This window comes from Corvus hawaiiensis, chromosome 5 (genome assembly GCF_020740725.1).
Source record: "Corvus hawaiiensis isolate bCorHaw1 chromosome 5, bCorHaw1.pri.cur, whole genome shotgun sequence".
Taxonomy (NCBI): domain Eukaryota; kingdom Metazoa; phylum Chordata; class Aves; order Passeriformes; family Corvidae; genus Corvus; species Corvus hawaiiensis.
Genome location: NC_063217.1, coordinates 9713441 through 9737107, shown reverse-complemented (window position 1 = coordinate 9737107; position 23667 = coordinate 9713441). Strand labels below are relative to the sequence as shown.

Genomic DNA, 23667 nt, shown 5'->3' with positions numbered 1-23667 from the left:
GACATTAAAGGATTATTCATACTTAGTCAAGAGCACTTCAGATGTTTGCCTCTGAATGGGCTGCGGTCGTGTAATAATTCAGGTTTTAGACTATGTACTGACTCTACCATGTTTCTCACACCAAACCAAGTACATAAAATTCTCAGGTACACATGAGATTAGCAGCTCACTATTTGAGCTAGCCAGTTAGGTAACTATTTGATCTAACTGGCATGTTAATCCTGATGTTATGCTTGCATAAGCTCCTTCAAGTCTAATCAGCTGCCAATCCATGAGAGAGATGTCAGTGAGTGGAAGGTCTGAGTCCAAGGGCTACAATAATAACTACCTCCACCCCAAACTGCATTGCCTTCAAGGGAACCAGAAGTCTTTTCAATACCTGTATTAATTTGCTTTATACACGTTGCTGGCAGATTCTTACCTGTTTGGTGATACATCTGCGTAAGTCCGCTTGTAACCACATCCTCCCATTTTAATTAGGCAGTTGGACACCAGACACGCCTGGATAAGGGAACAGTGCTCGGTGGCACTTACAAGACCACAGCTATTCGTGTTCTCCGGGGTAAAAATCTTGGTGTTGAGGGAGAAGTTTAGTTTGGGAACAGAGTTACATCTTTTGCAACTACCTTTTTATGTTTGTCAGATAGCCCTTATCAAAGCCGCAGCTAACTGCTGCTGTAGCAACCAACGGAACATCGCTCTCGTCTTGGAACACGTGTTTCAGGAACTGTCTATAAGGGCGAAGGAAGGGCTGTGGTGTCAGGTAGGCGATCCCCGCGGGCCGGTTCATTTCCGAGGACGCGGCGCTGCCCTGGGTGCGGGCTCAAGCCCCGCCGCGCTCCGCGGAGCCGCTCGGGCTGGCCGGGTCCGTCCTCGGCCGCGCCGGGCGCGGGCCGGGAGCGGCTCCATCCCCGCCGGAACAGGAAGGCGGCCGGGGCGCCGCGGAGGGCCGGGGAGGAGCCGCCGCCCGCAACATCCCCGGGGAGGCTCTTGGCAGGCGGGGGCCGCCGCCCGCACACCCCGGAGCAGCGGTAGGTGTCCGCGGCGGGAGCAGCGGGGCAGGGCCGGGCGCGGCTCCCTGGCGGGTGCCGGTGCCCGGGTGCCTGGTGGGAGGACCCCACGTCCTCCGCCTCATCTCTGCCGCGGGGAACTGCGGCTTGCCTCTGTCCCCCGGCCGAGCGCCTGCCCTGACCTGAGCCAGGGCTGTGGGAGGGAGGCAGAGGAGCCCTCCCGAGGCTGAGCGGGTAAAGCCGGGCCCGGGAAATTTTAAAGGGGGAGAAGGTGAGGTAAGAAAACTCAAAAGGATGAAATTCTGGCTGGTGGTAGATGATAAATCTCAGTTCGTGCGTTAGGGCAGGGCCAGCTTTGGTGCTGATCCCTTCCTGGGAGCCACGGCATCAATCCCCCGCCCTGCGGATGGGGGCCGGGGACAGAAGGGACGAGACACGGCCGGGGAATCCCGAGGGAAGGGCTGGGGAGAGCCGGGCAGAGCCAGCGAGTGTCAGGGACTCCTGTGTGCCGAGAAACAACTTCTCCAAGCTGACATCCCTCCCTCTCCCTACGCGCCTCACACAAGGCAGATGTCGCGGTGGAGCTGAAGTGTTCTGGTTTTGCTGTCAGGATGCCAAGGGCCTGTAAAATGTTGTCTGGTTTCCTGCCTCGCAAAAAACTATGGGGAGGTTTGAACAACAAAACTGATGGAGCACAAAGGCAGAAACATGCAGTACCTTGGGATATTGTGTAAGGGAAATTGCAACCACACAGCCAAAACTGGAGCAGAGTGAAAGGTCAGTGCAAGCATGGATGGTGGGTTCGAGCTGCACACTGGCAGAAATGTTCGTGAGGAAAAGGTGTGAAGGATGTTACCTTTGTAAATAACCCTGGAATAAGTTCAGCTTGGTCAATTGTAATTCAGTGGATGAATAAAAAAATTATGAGGAAAATCAAGATAGAATCTGCCCCAATGAACCCATCCCTCAGCTGTTGGCTGGACAGACTAGGGCCAGAGAGTATTTGTTTATAGGAATGGTTATTTCGGCTCCATGTGCTCTTGTATCATTTGGGTAAGTAAATAATGCTGAATATCTGTAGTGGTGATGACTTGCCGTTTTAAATAAAAGGATCTTGAACATAAATCTGCTAGTGATGAGACCAGTTTGGTTAAGAGCATTATGCCAAGAGTTAGTAAATGGATTGCAGGTGGCCTCCTTCCATGTTTATTTACCTCACGGCATTTGAGCTTTAATAATGCTTCAGTGCTAATTAACTGACTTCACAGGTAAAGAAATGTCACAATAATATTTATTGCTGGGCATGACAAAGTGTTATAGCCTTCAATTAGTGTAGTATTGTTTTCTATACACAAGTGCCTTGTGTATAGAAATATGGTACATCTGGTCTGGAATAAAATTTGTATTAAAAGTTGCTCATTGTTTTCAGTACTGACTCATCAAAGTCAATGAATGTTTTTGTATTAATTGGCTGTGGATGAAACTCTGTCTTCTTTTTTACTCTTTTAGTGCAACAAATGTTCAGGGATTTTTGCCATAGAAGGGACTGTAAATTTGATTCTTTTATGACTGAGATATGCTACATGTTTTACAAGTCTGAAATTTGCAGTTCCATGGTTTATGTATTACTCCTTGATTTTGATGTATGTTGAAAATTAGTTTATTTTCAGGATTGAGACCAGCTCCTTTATTTGTTAAATATTGAAGGATATATATGGCCAGCATCCTTGTTTAGGGCTTTAAGATAGTTTTGGAGTACTATCAAAGAGAGTTAGTAGTTCTGATATTTCTGACAAAATAAAAATGCTGCCTTAATCATTTGATGCCCCAGCTCAGTGGCTATCACCTGGAGACAGAAATAAAAAAATGAAGTTTCAAAATTTTCTTCTGTTGTTTCTTGTGTTGCTCTCTGGGGTTTATCTTGGAAGACAGCATTCCTGCAATAGTTAGGAAGTCTGCTTTTCTTTTTTTCTTTTTTTTTTAATTGTTATTATTTTGGTCATTTCTAGTATACACTGAAGGCGTAAATAAACTCTTACTTGGATGTAAATATTTGGAATAGAGTGCCCTTTCATACCTATTTTACTGCAATGCTGAGTTGAAAACATTTAGGAAAGTCTTATTAGTGTTGCTCACATGTTGACAAACTTCAAATGTTCCTTAGTTCTGTTCTATTTGAGGTGCTCTTATAGTAGAGTTTGTTGTTTTATTGCCTCTGTAGCCTGTTCTTAATGGAAGCAAACTTGGTGCTGAGATAATAACCAAGACTAGAGACCTGAGGGTCTTGTTCCCTTGTTCCCAGGTAGTTTAATATAGTCAGAAGGGGTTTTTTTGTGAAGTCTGTAGAAAGTAAGAATGAATCAGCAAGATACTCTTATGAAAGGCCTGCAAAAGGCTTCCTATGACTGGATATAAAAGTATTTTTTTTTAGAAGCAGAGCACTGGGAACATGGCCCTGCAAGAGAGAGGAACCAGCAGCAGCTCCATCAATGATAAGCAAGAACAGAACTATAATCGTATTATTACAATTGTCTTCCTGGCACTCTTCATCGACTTGTTGGGATTTGCTCTCATCTTGCCACTGTTTCCTTCCATCCTTGATTATTACAGCCAGACTGAGGTGAGTAACAGAGAAAGTCAGCCCACAGAAAGTGTTAGAAAATGTAAGAAAATTCTTGAGGGAGCAATGGAAGAAAAATCACTTTCCTTGGGGCAAACCAAACAGCTGTAGGAAGATTAATAATTACCCAGCACATATAAATGGTTCATGGACTGAATTTATTTGTGAACCTGAATAAGACTCTCCACCCTTGTTTTTTCATTAAAATGAGAGATTTGTTTTGATGAAAATTCAGGTATTTCTTAGGGACTAGTCCTTGTAGTTACCAATGCTTTTGTGTCTTACACTGATGTCACAGGTGAGACAGTTCATAATGGATCTGCATGCTGGGGTTTATCTAAGAACCAAGGAGATGACAGCTTTTACCCCACCAGAGTATTTCACACAGTCGCTTGCTCCCTCCCCCAGCATGGAGTTCCATCTCACCTTCCATTCCTAGCAGGGAGCTGGCTGCTGCTCCAGGAACAGAGCAGAAGGTCTTGTTGGATCCTGGCTGTGCAGATGCTCACTGTTACCCTTCTCAGGTGTTACTGGCATTACTGGTCAAGATGAATATGTTGTCATGGGAAAATTGCTTTTGCAGCCCAAACCTCTGTCTGTCAGCCCCTTTCTAAGCCCACTCCAGCTGCAGCTGTAGGCTGTCCTTCTTACACCTGTATCTCTAACCCAAACCATGGGCTCTGATCTCCAGGGTCTTCCCCCCACTTCCAGTGTATTTCCAATAGCCAAGATCTTCACCTTCTTTTCAAGTCCTCCTCCTCTTTTTGGGAATCCTTTTTTTGCACCACCTTTTCTTTCTGCATCTGGAAGCTCCTGGTTCTCCCAGGCTAAACAGTCTATGTGCAGAAGGACAGAGTGTGTCTCATGTTGCCTTTTTAATTGAAAGATTCAGGGAATGCCTGTTTAATTCAGGATTTAGCAAGTAATGGGCCTGATGGTTTGAAAAAGTTCAAATTCAGACATTCCCCTACCCGAACATCTACACCCAATTATCTGCTGTCTGTTAGCATTCACAGTTTAAGCTATTTTTGGCCTATGATCAGTGAGGAAATTTTCCCTTGTGGGGAGGAGGAGGGAAGGAATCATCTAACATTGTCTCTAGTTCTCTAAGCTCTGATACTGTCTTTGAAAATAAAACAGAGTGACTGTCTTCCTGCTTCTACTTCCCTGTTACCTGTTTTTCAGGATGGATTCTATTTGTCATTGCAACGTGGTGTAGACTGGTTTGCAGCGATGGCTGGGATACCTCCAGAGAGGAAATACAACAGTGTCTTGTTTGGAGGTAGGGAAACCAAACAAACAAGCTAATAGCCAAAAACAATGTTCTTTCCAAGTTATTTGCAATGTTGATGTGCAGGATGACAAGAAATTCAACAGGCATGCTTGCCTGTTGTTAGTTCTACATTTAAGTAACACAGAAAATATCTCTTAGACTAGACTATAAATGATTTTGTTTTCACCACACTGATAGCAATGAAGAGTTGGACAGCCCCATCTCTGTCATTTGGAGACACCTAGACAGGCAAGAGGAATGGGATAACAGGAACCTTATGAAATTCAGGAAGGACAAATTTTAAGTCCTGCCTGTGGAAAGGAGTAGTCCTTGCAAAGATACAGACTGGACACTGACTGGTGGCCCTGGGGGTCCTGATAAGCAGCAAGCTGAGCAAGAGCCAGCCCTGGCAGCAAAGGTGCCAACAGCTCCTGGGATGCATGAAATGAATCAGAGTTAGGGAAGTGATCATCTTCCTCTACTCAGCACCTGATAGACCATATCTGAATTATTTTGGTCCTCAGTACAAGGAAGGGTGTCCATACGCTGTGGTGAGTTCAGTGGAGGGCTCTGAAGATGTAGAATCTGGGACCCTTGTCTGGTCTGCAGTGAAAGGCAGCTTTCCAACACCTGTGGGGAGGTTATGGAGAGTGAGGATCTTCACTGAGGTGTGTGTGGGAGAAGGAGAGGCAACAGGGGTAAGTAGAAGCAGGGGAGGTTCAGAGTGGAAATATGGAGGAACATTTTTCCATTGAGGATGGTCAGTGGAACAGGCTGGCCAGAGCAGTGTCCATCCTCAGAGATCGTCAAACCCTGATTCAGTAAGGCCCTGAACAATCTGCTCTGACCTCACAGCTGACCCTATGAGCAGGTGGTTGGAGTAGGTGACCTCCAGAGCTCCTTTTTAACCTGAGTTATCCTATGATCTTACTCAATTTGTTCTACAGATTGTTACAGAAATACAGGCCTGCTGTTCCTTGTTGTCAGACTGCCAGCTGAGGGTCAGGAGCCTGCTGTGCTGAGCCCTGGCAGTCACAGAAATTATTCTTCCTTCACAATTGATCTGCACATGATCAGAGATCAATCAGTAGGAAGCACAGGAAATAGAAACTTAGGAGTTCCAGCCTTGCTTGCCCTTTGGGTGGGTATAGTGCAGCACTGCTTCTAAATCTCATTAGTCTTATTAAAAGCAGCAGAGCTGCTGGCTTGCAGGACCCAGCAGCATTTGCTGTCACTAGGACACTGGAGTGGATGAGCTCCAGCAGGAACAGTGAGGGAAATAAGTCATGTTACACATCAGAGACTCTTCTGGCTCTTTGCCATCTAGATAGTTGTGACGAAACTGTGATTTCAGAGTATGAAGATACGAGGGCGTCTGGGTTAATTTTAATTAGACCTTCTCTACCCTCTCTTTTTAGTTAGCTGAGGCTTCCCCCAAGATAAGAAAAAGGCTTTTAAAATAAACTAAATGAAACACAAAACTAAATTAGAATATGTGTGAATGTATTGTTACTATTTAAAGTAGTTTAATTTGGTATAACAGGCATTAGGAAGTTTATAAGCCATTTTCCTCTTTCCCACCGTATCCTTGCAGGCATGTTTTTCCTTCTCTGCTCATTTTTTAGTCAAATTACTGGCTTGGAATGCTAGGAAAGTTTTCTTTGATCCCTCGGAAGCTGCTTTCTGTCTCCTCTAAGGCTTTACCAGAAGCCTCCTACTTTCAACTTCTCACCATCTCAAACTGTTTAAATAAGGGGTGGGAACTCCCAGTCCAACTTGTTGCTTTTCCTTTTACATGCTGTGTCCTGTACTCGTGGGAGTGCTGTGTGGAAAGTTTCATTACAGTTGTGATGTTAATCAGAGTCTGCTGCAGCCTTCCTGCAGCTTGTATTCCTTCAGGAATGCCACAGGGAGCATGGGATTGGGAAGGTGCTTGCAAGATCGTCTTGGTGTTTCTCCCAGTGCCTGATGTACTTCACTCTCTTTCATATTTGCTTAGACTGCAACCTCTTCAAGGCAGAACCTTCTCTGCCCATGTCAGGGCCCTGAGGGCACCAATACTTAGTTGCTGTGACCAGTCATCACCCACACATTTTCTGCCCACTGATTCAGGAACTGTATTTCCAGACTTTGTCTCCAGGGCTGTCTCTGTCCCCATCTACACTGGAGGTGTCTTGTCTCCCAGCCTACATCACAGAGTTGTTTCCACTCCTTTCTCTGCCCCTGGCTCCTGCTGGTCCAGACTGGACTCCCTGGAAGGACGTGTTGAATAACCCTTGCCTTGTCTGGGACTGTCAGTGGGCCTTGTTGGCAGCACCTGCTCTGCCCAACCCATCAGACCATGGGGAGCCCAGGCTGGTGAGGGCACTGCAAGTGCTGTGGTCACCCTCAGCTCCCAGCTCCTTCCCCCATGTGGAACAGCCCTGCTTTTGCTGCATGCTGGCTTGGAAATACTTGGCATGAAAAGGTGTTTTTTCAGTGCTAGAAACACAATGAAGGGAACTGTGTGCCATACACTGCCAGTGTAAAAGTCTGTAAGATTTTTTTACACAGTTTTTTGAGCTTTGAGTTATCACAAGCAGCTCTTCTTGACAAGGTGTTCAGTATCAATATTCTGCCTCCCTCAAAGCTGATGGGAGCAGAACTTCTGGTCTGTCTCTCCTCTGCCTTTTAAAGCTTTGATAGCTGAATGATCTGAAACATATAACCCAGTTTTTCCTTTAGAGAAAAGCTGTGACAGCAAGGCATCTTTTTGCCTGCTTGTTGAGAGTGTAGTGCAAATTAATAACTCTGTGAAGCTATAAAAGGCAAGAGAGAAGAGGAATTAAAGATCACAGAACCTGGAGGCAGATTTCAAAAGACCCTTGGAGTCTGTTGAAATCACTCCTACCTCTTAGGGTGCCTCAGTAACAGCAGTGCTTGAGTCCTTCTTTCTATGATAAAAAAGAAAGAGAAACTAATTAAGTGTGACAGAATCAGGTTCAAACAGTTAAAAAAGTCTTAAAAGAACTGTGACTATTAAAGACTGTGTTAGTTCTGCTGTAAGACCAGAAAATGTATGTAGTCAGCAGGGAAATATTGGAGAATCGTCATTCCATAATAACCAGTGAGTGTCAAACCCTTTCTCACCAATGAAGTAACCAGAAAGTCATCCAGTTTATGCCTGTTACTCTGGTCTGTCTGTATCTGTTGCCTCAGTTAAGTAACAATGCAAGATTGGTGTTCTGAGAGTGGCATGGTTTCTGAGACAAAGGTATTCTTCATAGCTGCTGTTCTACATTTAATTTCAAGTTTTTATCACACATAGTATGATAGATCTCAAACAGCTTGGCTGTCTTTGTATTTAAGATGAAAGCAGTATGATGATACATATCTTTTTATCTTCTTTTTTTTTTTTTTTTTTTTTTTAGGTCTGATTGGCTCAATCTTCTCCATCCTGCAGTTTTTCTCCTCTCCCCTCACTGGTGCTGTGTCAGACCACTGGGGCAGAAGGCCTGTCATCTTGATGACAGTGGTATGTGTCACATGCTGATCTCAGTCATGGTATCTCAATACACAGTGGGAGGCACCGAGATCTTGTGCTTAGCACAGAAACTGAATTGTGTGTGAATTGTGACAGCCAGAGTTCAGTTTTAGAATTCAATTTTCTATATCTGTTGGTTGTGACTCTTTCTTGCCAAGTCACTTGGCCACACTTCCACGTGTAAGTGCTTAAACTGAACTTCCCAGACCCAGAACTGTACATAGAAGACACCAAAATACTTACCTGTTTCTGTCATTTTCCAAAATCCCTTTCCCCTGTGTATGGGAGAATGACTTCAGATGCTCTGTTGACAAATGTTAGACTTAATTCGTATGTATTTTAGATCATCAAGTGATTAATGAGGGCTCATCACTTCATGACCTGTTCCACAGAGCCTGGGAATTGTTTGTTAGGAAGTGCTGTATAGCACTGCAAGATGTATTTCTTATGAACATGAACATTCTCCTTATTTGGAACTCAGATTTATCTTGAATTTGGAAACAAATGGAGTGGGATGTGCAAAAATGTTTTGTGCCCAGGACTGCTTTAACTTCCACAGAATTTTGCTCTTCTAATTTTGTTAGAACAAAATGTCACAATTATATGTAGTTTGTATGGACTTGTTTCTCCTTCTTTTATATCACTGTTCAGGACATAGTGCAGTGTCAGTGTATTCAGCCATTTCTGTTACATGGGGTTTGGAGCAGCCATTGAAAACAAATAAAAACCATAAATGTTTAGCTGGGAAATGTGCAGAAATTACATACCAACTTTGCTTTGCTTTATAAAGAACCCTTTCTTGCTTCTGCAGATGGGTTTGATAGCATCATACTCACTATGGGCTGCCTCTCGGACTTTTGGCGTTTTTCTTCTCTCCAGGATCATAGGTGGAATAAGCAAAGGGAATGTCAGCCTCTCCACAGCTATAATTGCTGACTTGCACTCCCCAAAAGCACGGAGCAAGGGCATGGTGAGTTACACTTGTGGGGTACACGTTTAGTTTTAATGGGCAACTTTTAATTGATTTTGGGTGCTCAGTATGTCTTCCTCAGGTGTGTATTCATTATCAAGTGAAAACATGACTTTGCATTCTGCCTTGCTTCTGGAAATATGCCGGATCATATTCCTGGGAGCTCTTGGACTTTTGCCAACAACCATCACCCACAAGTGAAACACAAATGTTCTAGAGATGGGAAAACTATCTTGTTTCAGTGTTAGAACTGTTACTCCTGCTGGAAACCTTAATTCTGATTATAATAGCTTAGAAATCAGAAGGTCTTATGGCCCAGTTTTGGCAGCTGGAATCCAGTTACAGGGCAACCCCTTTTTCTCACCTTCCAAAGCTGTGGAAGTGCAGCAGCACAGCACGCTGTGATCCTGACTTCCTTGCACACTGCACTGGCTTAAGGATCTGAGCTCAGTGGGTAAATGATGTGACATTTGGCTGACTGAGAAGTATGAGCAGCTGCCCTATCCACTTCCAGAAGGCAGCAGCCCAGATGGAAACACCCTGCAGACTGAACTTGGCCTGTGAATTACCGGTTATATCTTTTATCCTATAAAAACCTTGGAAGCCCAGATTTCTCTTAACAGAATTTTATAAGCCACTACAGAGGACAGCTGCTTCTTGGGAGGGGGAAGGCTTTAGACTTCACAGTGATAGCTAATGAATCTTCCAAGCAATTTATTATAATCCTGGTGAGCCAAAATGCATTTTTATTTGTGGAGAGAGGTAGCCATACAGCACTAGTAAATAAAATGGGTCAGGGCCTATTTTTAGGGCCTGAGAGTTAAGTCACTTAGTACAGCATGGCTCACATCCACATGGCTTGTATTCTCTTCTTTTCCAAAGCAAAGTAGGCATGTTCATTCTGCTTTCTGGGAAGTGAACAGTATCTGACTGAAGCTATTCTCAAATACTGATGGGCCACTGCCTGTTCTGCCATTTCCCTGACTGGACAGAAAACAAAATCGTTTATTTGGAAACAGCAGGTTTTTCACACTTCCTGTTTTTGCTGTGCACTCCCTGCATCCTTGGGGCGATTAGGTTCTGTACCTGGTTAATCCAAATCGAGAACTGAGCTGCCTGAAAAAATGGTGTCTAAAATTCTCTGTTTGTGTATCTCTGCAGGCCATGATTGGTGTTGCTTTCTCCCTGGGCTTTACCCTGGGCCCCATGATGGGTGCTTACCTCGCCATGCAGACAGAGAAAGGAGAAGTCTTCTACCTTCGTTCAGCATTGTCAGCACTTGTGTTTTCTGTGGCTGATTTAATTTTCATCTTCCTCCTTCTTCCAGAGACACTTCCCAAGGAAAAACGGGTAAATGGACGATCAGTCTCAAGATGTATGTTTTTCTGTAAAAATAGGATTTGAGAATGGTTGAAATACTGGAAACAGTGAAGAACAGGCTTAGCCAGTGTCTCAGAAATTTAGCTCATTCCTGGGATTAGGATTATTATTAAGGCTGGTGTCAAAGCAGATCATAGAATCATAGAATATTTTGGGTTGGAAGGGACCTTAAAGATCACCTATTTGCAGCTCCCCTGCCGTGGGCAGGGACACCTTCTACTAGACCAGATTGATCAAAACCTCATTCAACTTGACCTTGAACACTTCCAGGGTTGGTCCCATCTCCTAGCCCAGTGTAATAAAAGAAATTCTTTATAGTTAACATGACTGCTTAATTGCTGGTTTTGGTGTTTTACGTTTAAATTTCTCAAAACCTAATGTGAACATGGGAGGGAGACTGTGGATTTTAAACTATAACCACAGGGATTCCTTGGGGAAGAATTTCAGCAAATCATAAAAGTAAATGCATCAGAGACTGGATTTTCTTTCATTTATCCAATGTATGTTATTTTCTTACCTACTATCTTGTATTTGCTTGAATATTTTGAACACTAAAGTAGCAAATTACTTTTTTCTGAGCTGTTCTGTCTTCTGCTGATAGAAAATACCTACATGTGCTAAAATTCAGTGGCTGATGGGATTTGTGGGGCCAAACACTTATTAACATTGATTTAATATTGTGTGATTGGACACTGTCCAAGGTGTATCTGATTAAAAGTCTCTTAGAAGAGTTTCCTTCGTAGCATGAGAGAGGTGGAATTCAGCCTGGGTACTCAATTTGAGGCTTTCACTGGATTGGGTCTTTGCTGTGATCCCTGGTTTCTAGGCAGCACTCAGTTTTTGGAGCGTGCTTGGTCTCTGGATAGCCAAACCCATTTGACATTGAGAATTGTTCAGGAAACTTTTATCTGCAATGATCCTACCAGGGCAAAACTTTGCCCCTTCCCTGAGTGTTTCCTAGCAGGTTGTGTCCCATGTGAAATCTGTTGCTCACACTGTGTTCCCAAGCTCTACAGCTATTTTATTTTCTTTTAACAACTCTTCCATGTGTCATCTGTTCCTATTTCCTATTTGGCTGTTTCTAAACAATCTGGATAAAATCCTGTTCTTAGTTAGAGCTGCACACTCCGGGAAGGTGGCAACACGGTGACATAGGGAAGTGCAGCAGAGTGAATCTGTGTTCTATAAACAGTTCCTAATTTGCTGTAGAGTGATTAAATGGCTTCAGTGCCTTTTAGGATTATGATGACTGAATAGATCCCTCCCCCTTTTATTACCCTTTTGAAAGTTCTGATCAGCTGGTCTGTGTTAGCCAACACCACTGAATTTTGGTAAGGAAGGAGCTCTCTGTCACTGCTTTTTGGGACTCTGCCCCTGTACAGCAGTGGGTGCTGCATGAGGTGCTGCTCAGGGCCAGGTCCCAGTCACACAAAGTACAGAATGTTTGCCTGCTCATGAGAGAGTGGTTTGGGGCTTTTTGTGGTTGGTGTCAGTGCTCGTGTGCTGTCAGCCTCCATCTGGGCATGTGATCCATGTGTTCACTTATTAGGCTGCTCTGCTCTCTTCTTTGGTAATTCCTCCACTTTCTGAGTGGGAGTGAGCCCTTTTCTCGGCCAGTGGATGACAGAGGAAAGGCAGGTATGTTGGCTGCCTTTCTGGAACTTGGCTGGGCTGAGCTGGAGCAGGTGCTCCTGCAGTATAGGAGTGGAATATGTTGGAAGGACAAATCTGTAAAAAGAGGGGAAATCATCATGATGAGTGGCAGGAGGATGTGCCAGTGGGATCAGACATCTGTTTCCTTGAAGTTTGCCGTGTTCTTGTTATACCCTTGTTTCTCTATCAGTCTGCTTTTCACAGGAGAGAGTATTTCATATTGATTCATGTTGGAATTAACTTGTAGGAAGGGGAAAATGGAGGGGGATGGGGAACAGGGATGTGTTTTCATCCAAAGAAAATAGCATTTTTACTCCCTTCCTTCCTCTTTTTGTCAACTGTTCCATGAGTTGATCAGCTGAAGAGAGCCAGACACTGGCCTTATGATAGCCAAAACAGCTTCTGCTGTGACCTGACTGGGAGAGGGGAGAAATAGGAAGGTCTCTACTGAAATCTGTCCCCTTTAAGAGCTTTTGAGTTAGCTAGTTTTTAGCTAAGCTAGCCATGAGAGAGGCTGCCTAGTTGGAGGGAGGGTCTTACAACTCTCTTTTTCTGGACTGTGTGCAGGGCTATGCAGTATCAGTAGCAGACTTGTGCTCTGTGCATACTGAACGCGTCTGGTTTGCAAGGTAAGGCTGCAGCCTTCCAAAGGCCAGGCTGCATTCCTGATGTGGGCTGACTCTGCCTTCCAGACTTGTTACTGTGTCTTTCTGCATTAGAGGACAACAGAATGAGCAAAGACACTGTGAAAAATGTCTGCCATTCAAGGTGGCTTTTGGGGTGATCATGAAGTAAAATTGAGCAATTGTGGTGTAATAAATCATAAGCATAGAAATTAAATACAGGTTAGATGTTGCAAAGTTTGAACCTGTGAAGAAACTAAACTACATGTAGCTGCTGACATTGACTGAAATTGGCAGTGTATACCTTTTGGGGGATGGTGAAACTCTTTAGCCAGGTTTAGGACAACGTTTTCATTATGGATTAGTGGATGAAGTCACTTCTAGACCACTGTTTCTATGGCAAAGACAGGAGAAATTGCAAAACATTTATGTGTGTGCACACAAACACACCTACATTAAAAAATCTAATAGATATATATATTTCATGAAACACTTAAGATTTTAAACATATGCATATATAATGTATGAGCTGCTTGGCATCCTGTCTGACTTGGATAATAATTCAAAACAGGTACAAACTACAGGGTATTTTTATTACTGGCAAACATGCTTGTGGGGTTTTGCTTGTGCCCAGATTCTCTGTGCTGTAGTGCAAACCCCATCGTACCAGCACATTCAGGAACTGGGGATTGCTGCAAGCCAGCTTCAGGAAATCCTCTTAGACTTCTTAATAGCGTGAGCAAACTTCTTGGGTGTGTCTGTTTACTCTCTACAACAAATGCAGTGGGAGGGAGAATAAATATCCCAGTATGTTCTGTGTGAATCAGCAACTTCATGGCTTCCCCAGTCTATTGAACTGGTTGCTGTTGTGAGACTAATGGGCTTCAGACTCTGCTGCCGGCTACTCAGAAGCTCTGACTATCAAAACAAGACAGGGGTCACGGTAATACCATATTGAAGGTTGACTTGTTTACAGCTTCATTAAATCCAGCCCGTAATGAGTCCCCAGGTCATGCACTGAGATTAAGTTCTACTGATAATCTGACCTTTAATCTCTGCCCTCAAAGGGATAATAGCTCCCTCCCTCCCTCTCTGGGAAGAGAAGGAAGCTCATCAGATAAAGCCTGTGCAGTGCTTTGAAGGCGTGAAATACTGCGTGTGATTATTCAGGATTCTTGAATGTCTTATCTCTTCCTGTGACTGTTGTATAAAGTGACAGGCTAAATTCTACTCTAAAAAAATTATTTCCCTAATAATGTAGGAAATTTGATTTCTAATCATTTAGACATTACTTCTTTTAGTGTTTTCTTTAATTTTCTATAGTTTAGAATTTAAAAAAAAAAAGTAAATTCTCTGTAGATGGAAGAATAAGCATCTTCCAAGTGCCTGTGGGTAAGGAGCAGGGAGAGTGCCAGTAGGTGCATAATTAGGTTCAGATGTTGTATGCAGTACAAGGCCCAGAAGTGTTACAAAATAAATTTTCCTCTTTGAAAAGCCACACATTGTGGCTGGGCAGAATCTCCTTGGAAATTTGTCTAAAATATCTCCAAAGAATCTCTCTAAAAAAATTATATTTTCCTTCTCTTCCCCAGGAGGTGTCACTGGCTGGCTAAAATAGCAACCAGTACCAAAACAGACCAGTGTTTGATATGCTGTGCATACTGGTCTCAGATTTGTAGCAATGGAGCAAATCCTCAGCTTCCTGTGAGCTTGCAGGCAGATGGGCCATTGTTTTCCCAATAAATGTTCTTTGGACATGAGGGATGATGCAAAAGGTGAACCAAATAAAGCCACCTTCAAGGCTGTGGAGAATGAGCCTCTTCTGCTTTGTAAGAACCCAGAGAAGAAACTCTCTCTTGTCTTCAGTGAAAGCTGCTATCAGTGCTTTACCTTTCAGTTACAGTGCTGGAGCCAGTTCTGGGTTCAGAAAGTCTGGGTTGTTACTGAGGCCCACTCAAATCCCAATGCCAGGTGCCTTGTTTCATCTCAGATGATTTGGGTAGGTGTAGAGGCACATTTGGTGGTTACTGTCAGTTCCTAGCAGTGGTTATTACATTAGGATTTTAAATAAACCTCTTTCTGTCTTTGATCAGGTCTCTTCTGTGACATCTGGGCTTCAGGCAGCAGTTGACTTGCTCAGTCCTTTGGCTTTATTTCAGTTCTCTGCAGTCACCCGAGGAAAGGAATCCCCTTCAGAGCAGAGTAAGTGTCAGATGGCTTTTTATGGTAATACTCTGTGTCTTTTTGTGTGGCATTGGTCTCTAAGTGAAAACTGTACTCAAACCATTCAGAAGCAGCACTCTTTGCTCATTTAAAAGCTACCTTAGTAACTTATGAAGAGGCAATTGGAAGTTCCATTGGACCTTGGTCCTCTTATACCCAAAAGAAGGTTTTGAATACGAGTGTTTTGAAGATTCCTGACTTGATACTTGTGTTTTCCTCAGCCACTGGCTGCAGCATGGGGTAGGTTGCAGTAAGTGAAGTGATTTAAAGGTAGATGAAGGCATGAGCAAGGGAGATGTGAGTTTGCTTATTCAAGCTGCAAGCCAGGAACTCCAGAGTAGAATTTTATTTCTCAATTCAGACTTGGCGATGTAGGATTCACTACATCTCTGTAGGACTCATTTTGTGGCATGTCTTGTATGGATATTTAAAATCAGCATCTGAAGTGAGAACATTTCCCTGTGCAGCTGATAAATGTTGCTCTTCTATTGTGATTTTATTCTCAGCCTTTGTTTGGAAAACTCCACCATGTTTCATTCCCTACCTCCCACCCTCTTGGTGTTTGTTTGGGTTTTTTGTTTGTTTAGATCTTCAGAATCTCAAAATTTTGGGCCTGGCTTACTTCCTGTACCTGTTTCTGTTTTCCGGCTTGGAGTATACACTGAGTTTTCTCACTCACCAGAGATTCCACTTCAGCAGGTATTGCACATTTAGAATATAAATGTTGTATATTTTGACTAGGATATTTTCCAAAATCTTGATTTAAGGTTTCTTCATGTATTTTCAAGAGAGGCTTTCTGACATTAGTAAAACCACTCAGTAAAGCCACCCCTGCGTTCAGTGGTACTTGGGCTTTGTGAGAAGAATTTATGAAATACAGGCACAGTGTTTATCATGAAAGGAAGTACTCAATCTGCAGCTTCTAAAAAGTAGGGAATATAAATACCCAAGATTAAATTAAAGCTCCTGAAATAGGTATAGCTGGGCTAGTTGTATTGATTATAGTTTTATAGATTATAGAAAAGCCTTTTATTGCTCAGAAGAGTTTTTGGGTATCAGGACAAATTTTGCAGCTCACTGAGGCAAAGGATGGGGGGATATCTGCGTGACGATATTTGCTCATCAGCACTCTGCATTGCATATGGGGTGCAGTCATGTCACAGAGCCTGATTTCCTGTAGTCAAACACCAGAGAAGAAAGAGAACAGAGTCCATCAACAGCTCAGCTTGAAATACTTTTCCTGCCAGCTCATAGGAAGAATTCCAGCCAGGAACGTGAACTTGCAACTTGATTCCTGGGCATGTCCTTCCCTTTGAGTAATTCTCAGGGGGTTGTCTCATCTTTCCCTGTCTGTCTTTCATTACAGTTTGTGGCTTAAGTAATCTGTGTGTGTCAAGGAGAGGTTTTGTAGTGCACTGAGCTTTGTTGTGTCCTGTGCATTCAGGGCAGCCCTCAGTGAGGTGCAGAGCTGTGTGCCAGCAGTACAGCTCTGAGACAGCCAGCTTGTTATGGAGGTGAGGCCCTTCAGTTGAGAATATCCACATAGTTCACAGAATATCCACAATAAGAGGGGGGAAAGGGAAAAGTGAAGAAAATTGAAGGGTGGAGGGAGTGATGTCTCAGACTTCCCAGTGTGACACCCCATCACCACCATGTTGTGCCTTGCTGACCTCTATCAAACCCTCCATGAGTTGCACCTTGGAAACCAACAACTCTCATGCACATGGCACAGATGTCCACAGCACAGGGTAATTTATGTGTTGAGTCGTTGTGGGCCACCCCAGAAACCCTGACCTACCCCACAGCAGTCCAGAGGTGGCTGCAGCACTTGCCAGCATTGTCCCATCCATAGGATGAGGCCTTGGAGTTTTCCCCTCTTGCTCTCTGCTTGCCATGGCAGCTGTTGCCAGTGTGCTGAGAGCTCTGCAGTGCTGAGTGAGCCCCAAAGGCATTTTGTCTCCCTTGCTCAGAGAGGGTCAGCACAGGAGCGGTGAATCCCAGGGCAGAATGCTCCGTGTGTGACTCCATAATCCGTGTTTTTGCCTCCCTTCCAGCATGCAGCAGGGCAAGATGTTTTTCTTTATTGGAATAACAATGGCTGTGATCCAGGGAGGCTATGCTCGCCGAATCAAGCCAGGAAATGAAATCAGAGCTGTAAAAAGGGTAAAAAAAAAAAAAATCAATTATTTCTTTTTCTCCCCCCCCCCCCCAAATCTGATATGTTAATTTTCAGTCTGAAGTGCAGTGAAGGGTAGTTGGAGGCTATAACTGTATTTGTCCTATCAAAAGAAATTTCTGTCTCATCTATTCAGCTAAATGACTTCTCAAAACTGGTTGTTGGGCACTTATCTGTCTAACTAAACTTTGGAACATTAGAGCCCTTTCTTATGATATGAGCAACAATATTATTGACACTTTGTGTTCCTCATATTTAATTGCAATAAGGAGTGAGAGCAGATTGTCCATCTGTGCAAATTAGGTAAAATATTGCGAAGAGTATACTTTATTTCAGTGGTTTCTCTTGCAATGCAGACATTGAAACTACTAAAGCTGCTTCAGGGCTGATCTCTGACTCTTTCTGGGAAATTATTTTCAGTCTGGCTATCTTTGTGCTTGACAGGCTTTCCCTAGAGTATATTTCACTGCTGGGCAGGGAGAAATAGATTCTTTTTCCAATCTTTGGTTTGTGATCATCAGTATTACACGTAACAAAAGCATGTACCAATGTTCAGACCAAGGTTTCACTGACAAAAGTGTACATTCCTTTGTTTTGCTTAGCTCTGTCTCCACAGAGATGCTGCAGCTGCTGCACTGGGATGACAGGGAACAGCTCCCTGCAGTTTATACAGCTGTGGGGACAGTAGAAATGTCTTGTCCTTTACATTTGTGTGTGGAACTAAACAAAGCACTACCTTGGCTCCTTGGCAATAGCTTTGCTTGGTCTGTTACAGCCTTGATTAATGTATTTTACATTATTTTGAGGCCAGTGTGATTTCAGTGGTGGCAGGGTAGAAGATTTCCAAACCGCTGCATTCCAGTGAATTGACTCAGCTTCTCCTAAAGTGATTTCTGCTGGTGAAACAATCTCCACCCTGGTCCCTGGCAGGCAAATGTCAGGCTGCTGGTGTCAGGTTTCCCTGTGGATGAACATCAGCTGCTGTGTTGGTGCTGCTTCATCCTCCACATCAGCTTCCCCTGTGTACTCTGCCAGCCTGCTGTGTTTGCTGGCACTGCACTGCCCTTTGCACCTCTCATTTTTCTACTCCTTCCTCTTCCCTGCAATGAGATCTGCAGTTACCTCAAACCCTTATTTGCTGGGCTGATGGCTCCTCATGAACACCCATGTCCACAATGCAAAGACCCCCTGGCCTTGGGGCACTCTCTCCAGGGACACCAGTGGGTTTTGTGGGAGTTCCCCCCTTTGCTGAAGTTACTCTGGCAGTTTGTCAATCTGCACCATATGGCAAACGTGGCCTCTCTTAGCACCGTGGTTACAGTAGCTCATTTATCACTGAATCTTCAAAATGAGGCACTCAGTGGCAGTGAATACCCTCCTTTATCACACACGAAGCAGATCTGATCTGTTTTTTCTGCAGGAGCTCTGTAAGCGAGGGAGACATCACAGGGGAAGTCTAGCTCTTGGAGGAGATGGAGAATGCTTTTTATTTTTGGGGTTTGAATTTTAGATGCACCCTCTCTTCCCTTTTTTCCTCTTGGCTACAGAAATCTGAAAGCTAAAGATAAAATCAGCCAATACAGCTGAACAAAAGCAGAGGAGCTGTAGTCCTGCTGCACACAAGCTTTTTCTTCTTTTGTGCCAGCTCAGGAGATGAAGAGTTAAAGCCAGATTTCTGTGCAGGTCAACACAGAACAAGATAAAAAATCCCCCAAACACAACAGATCTGTAGAGAGAGAACTTGCATGTGGTGTGCAATCGTGACAGTGAGAGGGAACAGGAAAGTTCATTGTGCTGGTGTGTGGCCATCCAGGTGACTTTGAAATGTCTGCTGGGGAAGAAAGGGCTTCTTCTGCTTGTAACTTGTGTGCTGTCCTATCAGCGGAAGGGAACTGGCAGGACACCTAGAGTGAGGCTTTAACAAGCGCAGCACAGATGTAACCGTGTGACTCATTCCTTTTGCAGGCTATTATGTTGCTGATTCCAGCGTTCCTGTTAATTGGATGGGCTGCAAATATGACCATGCTGAGTGCTGGACTGTTGCTGTACTCCTTCGGTGAGCTGTTCAAAGGGCACTGCAAGCTAAGCACAAATGATTTTTCTTCATGTATTTATTCACACTGTTAAAAAAGATGCACTTCGAATTTCAAACTACAAGTAACAGAAAGTTGACACTTCGGTTTATGAAATATGAAAGAAACAGTGTCTGGGGTTTTTCTGATGCTGTTTGTATCTCAGGAAGTTGTCATGGTGGTATTTGGAAGCATCCCCAGCACTCCTGTTGTCTTGTCTCACTGGGGAGCTCTTGGAGGATGGTTTTTTAATGCCTCATCTTAGCAGACCTAGAAGCAAAATATTCACTAAGTAGCTCAGTTCAGGAAAAAAAGCAAGATATTTAATCTTTGTACCTGTGTGGTGGTTGGATTATTTCTTAGGCCAAAGGCTGGAGACCTGCACACTCTGAGGGTGTTCAGACTGAGCAAGAGTGAGGGTCAGATGTTTTAAGTGTTTGCATAAGTTCTGCCAACATAAGCTGTTGTTCAGGGAAACACTGAAGTTGGATCCATCTACTGGATGTCTAAAAAGAGATTTCAGGTATTACCAATGCTGCTAACTATTGTTAAGCAGCTCCATATATGACTAATTACAAAAGTGGACTTCTCTTTTGCATGGTACAGCTTGATTTAGGAGTAAACTGTAAGCCACAAAATGCACCTATTGGGTCTATTATTTGTCTGGGGCCAGCTGTGTGTTGAACAGGTGAGGAGTGAGAGGAGGTGTTTATTTTGTTTAACCATATTTGAGTCCTCCCTGGCCCCTTCCTGTGCAGCAAACTCAATTTCTTCCCAGTTAAGCCAGCTAGAAATGCCTCTGTGGGGATTCTCTTCCCCTTCTCTTCCTCTCTCTGCCCAGCAGTTGGGGCACCTGCAGTTAAAGCAACCTTGATCATTTCTGCTCTCTCTCTGTACTTTCCTCTCCTTCCCTTCCCTTTCTTCCCTGAAACAATTCTGCTTTGTATGGTTGAGGCACTTCTTTTTTGGCAGAAAAGGCCCCTATTTCAGTAACAGGGCAGTGATTGCTGAACAAGTCTTGGCTTTTGTGTCCAAAAAATTTTGTAACCTTTTCTTCTCGGACATGACTGTCTTATTTCCCAAAACAGCCTGTAGCTGCCTCTCGTCCCTGAGTCCAGTGCACTGCCTGCACAGGGACAGTGTCACTCTGGGTACAGCCACCTCATTGTCTGGTTGGAACATGAGCAATTCCCTGCTCCACCTGATAAGACCACGGTGATTTGGAAAACTGCCAGCTGGCTGATCAGCCCCATCCATCCCTGTCCCGTGGGCTCACTATGGGAATGAGGGATGCTAATGTGAAACAGCTGCTCGGAGCACTCCTGGCTCTGGGCTGTTCCTGCAGGTTGCCTTGGAGGGGGTGTTTCCATTATTGAACTGGGTTAAACCTGATGACTCAGTGGTGGTGGAGTGCCCAGAGCTCAGCATATTTCTCTGCAGCAGTAACAAGCTTGGGCCACATTTTTCACTGTTGGTCTTGCAACTGTTCTGAGTTCTGCTGTTCACTGACAGTCTCTTCTGTGGATTTTTCCAGCTGCAGCCATTGTTATCCCATGTTTGTCAGCAGTGGTGTCAGGCTATGGTGAGTATCCTTCCTGCTCTGACCAGCTGCCCTTGGCCACGTCACTGACCTTTGCATTGACTTGGCTCAGATTATACAGAACTGACCTTGAGTGTATTGCAGCATCAACAGGAACAGTTGTGGGTCCATCTCGGGTCATTCTGCAGAGGAGCACAGGGAAGCAGCCCCTGGCTCACACCTGTCTCGTAACTGGTAATTTCAGCACCAACAGCAATGCTCTGCTCAGCGTGACCATCAGTATCACACCTGAATTTTGTACTGTGTAACACAGTCCAGTGGGATGGGGAAACTGCAGCAGCCTCATTGCTGGCGGTGATGAAGATGAGAAGTGGGCAAAGGCCACAAACAGCACTGAGGAGGGAACAGCCTGGGCTCTCTGAAAGAGACACCAGCCATCCCTGCCATCAGTGAAATAATTTCTTGCTGATTCCTTAGAAAAGACCTCCTAAGGAACCTCCTGAAACCTTCTGGCACTGGTTGCTATGGAACTTTGTAAAGCAGATGTAGCTGTAGTGCCATCTGTGGCTAACATGGCTGGCTTTGGGTCAGCTGGGGGCCAGGACTGCAGTGCTTGCTGAGGTGGAAAAGCAAGGCTTTGCTCATTAATGTCACTTTTATGTTGCTCTTATTTAACATGCACCCACAGTCCTGTGTTTATTGTACACCTGGGCCTCCTCAGAAAATCCTGTGTACAATGTGAAGCTTTTGTTTTGGATAGGTTCAGGGGTTTTGGGGAGGTTGCAGAACATGCCCTACAAATCATCCCGGAAAAGCACTCGCACCAGGCCCTGGTGTTTATGCAGTGAAGCAGTTGTGAGGGCCTTGGGGGAGGGCAGGTAAATGCAGATTGGGCACTGGGTGTGAAATGATGGGAGGGGGAGATGCGAGTGGGAAATACCCCAAAAGAACAAGGCTCCCAGAGCTACAGCTGTGCCCTGCCCCAAGCAAAACCCCACACAGCGTCACACTCTGCTTGCACAGGCACTGCTGGCCAGAAGGGACGAGTCATGGGCATCCTGAGGAGCCTGGGTGCCCTAGCCAGAGCCCTGGGACCCATCCTGGCAGCTGCAGGTGAGTGTGGCCTTGTGTTCCTTCCTCCCTTTGGCACCAGACAGCCCAGGTGGGGCAGAAGGGGCACAGGTACCCCCTGCCTGGGGTCAGAGCCCCTGAGCATTTCAGGATAAAGGGACAGAGGAAGGGAAAGCAGCCTCAGAGCTTGAACTTGGGCTAATGGTAACATCAAGTAAGCCAGAACGTGTTTCCTGAGTGCAGCCATGTGCCAAGCTCCCAGCACTCTCTGGCTCTGCCAAGGGGTCAGTAATTCTGTTCAGCTGTGCAGGTACCATGTGAGCATGACAGCTTTGAGGGCATTCACACATCTGCAAGGACAAGCACAGTATCAATATGAATCCCCTTTCTTTTGCAGTTTACTGGCTGGCCGGGGCAGAGATTTGCTTCACTGTCTGTGGAGCTTTCTTCCTTGTCCCCCTGGCTTTACTCAGGTTGATAAAACAGCAGACAAAGGAGGAGTAGAAAGGAACCACAAAACTACCACTAGCTTCCAAGGACCTCTGCAAGACCTGACTCTTGGCACCTGACTCTGCTGAGCAAACAGGAAAAGGAGGATTTTGATCTTCTGGAAGGATATACACGATGCCCATTTGCAGCAACACCACACAGCAGTTATGTTTAAGGTGGCCTCCCAGCCAGCTGGGTTAGCTTTGCAAATAGAAAAACACCAAACAAATGAAGACAGACACACACACACCCCAAGGAGTTGAGCAAGGCATTAAGAGCAGCAGAGAAGCAGAGACAGCACACCAGCAGCAGGCCTGGAGCCTCCCCACTCACCAGGTGTTGTTGCACACAGGGCTCTGCTCCTTGCCCCGAGCCACTGCAGGGGCTGGGCTGGCACAGAACAAACCCTCAGCACCACTCTGATGGGGTTTTTGTACAACTGGTACAAGAGATCTGCAAATGCTGCATCCACACCTGCAAACGTGATGGTCAAACAAAAGCAGAAGCACACTACAGGCTCCCTGGGACCCCACTGGTACTTTCACAGAGGTGGACTGTTTTTAATATACAATTACATTTGGAGAGATGTTTTATATTTCTAATACTGTGTGATGTTTTTGATGACCATGCCCTGTTCTTTTTGCATTACAATAAACGGTTACATTGCACAGTCCTGTGGTGAGTTCATTACAGTTGTTACACCCATGTGAACTGAACATCCCTGTCTGGCTGAGCCAAAGTGGGGCAAGAATTTTACCCAAGGTGCCAAAGGCCTCCTTGAGGGAGCCAGCCATGGATGACAGCACCATGCTAACCCCAGCAAGAGGTGGGGGAAGGAACCTCCACCAGGCTCTGCCCACTGCTCAGCTGGGAATCTCTGGGAAGGGAGCCCTGTAGTAGCCAATTTGAGTATTTTCAGAGAATGAAAGCCATCATTAATCAACACATTAATCATTAAAAGAAAACAAAGCAAATTAGGCTACAGAATAAAAGTGCACACATTTTGAAAGCAGAGCATGATTTTTTTTTTCCAAGAGTTTTATT

The 23667-nt window shown here is 44.7% G+C and overlaps 1 protein-coding gene across 6 annotated transcripts; it reads left to right on the top strand.

The window, feature by feature from the left end:
* The first annotated feature begins 479 nt into the window (after window positions 1-479).
* Window positions 480-23293, top strand: MFSD10 (major facilitator superfamily domain containing 10). Of its 6 annotated transcripts, none has more exons than XM_048303946.1 (13): window positions 480-763; window positions 3442-3630; window positions 4816-4912; window positions 8314-8417; window positions 9238-9396; window positions 10558-10746; window positions 15146-15254; window positions 15863-15974; window positions 17330-17438; window positions 19417-19507; window positions 21058-21105; window positions 22087-22176; window positions 22532-23293. In XM_048303946.1, the coding sequence occupies exons 2-13, from the start codon at window positions 3460-3462 to the stop codon at window positions 22636-22638; spliced, it is 1386 nt and encodes a 461-aa protein (XP_048159903.1). In that variant the 5' UTR covers window positions 480-763; window positions 3442-3459; the 3' UTR covers window positions 22639-23293. The 6 variants fall into 6 exon arrangements, with proteins under 6 accessions (XP_048159903.1, XP_048159906.1, XP_048159905.1 ...); XM_048303948.1 differs by lacking the exon at window positions 480-763 and adding an exon at window positions 903-1031 and having other exon boundaries at window positions 3445-3630; XM_048303944.1 differs by lacking the exon at window positions 480-763 and adding an exon at window positions 903-1031.
* The last annotated feature ends 374 nt before the right edge of the window (window positions 23294-23667 follow it).

Bases quoted from the DNA above. Each gene is read 5' to 3' on its own strand.
- MFSD10 (XM_048303946.1), top strand. From the start codon at position 3,460: ATGGCCCTGCAAGAGAGAGGAACCAGCAGCAGCTCCATCAATGATAAG. The intron at 8,418-9,237 runs GTATGTGTCACA...TTGCTTCTGCAG, and splicing joins CTGTCATCTTGATGACAGTG to ATGGGTTTGATAGCATCATA. The intron at 19,508-21,057 runs GTGAGCTGTTCA...GGATTTTTCCAG, and splicing joins ACTGTTGCTGTACTCCTTCG to CTGCAGCCATTGTTATCCCA.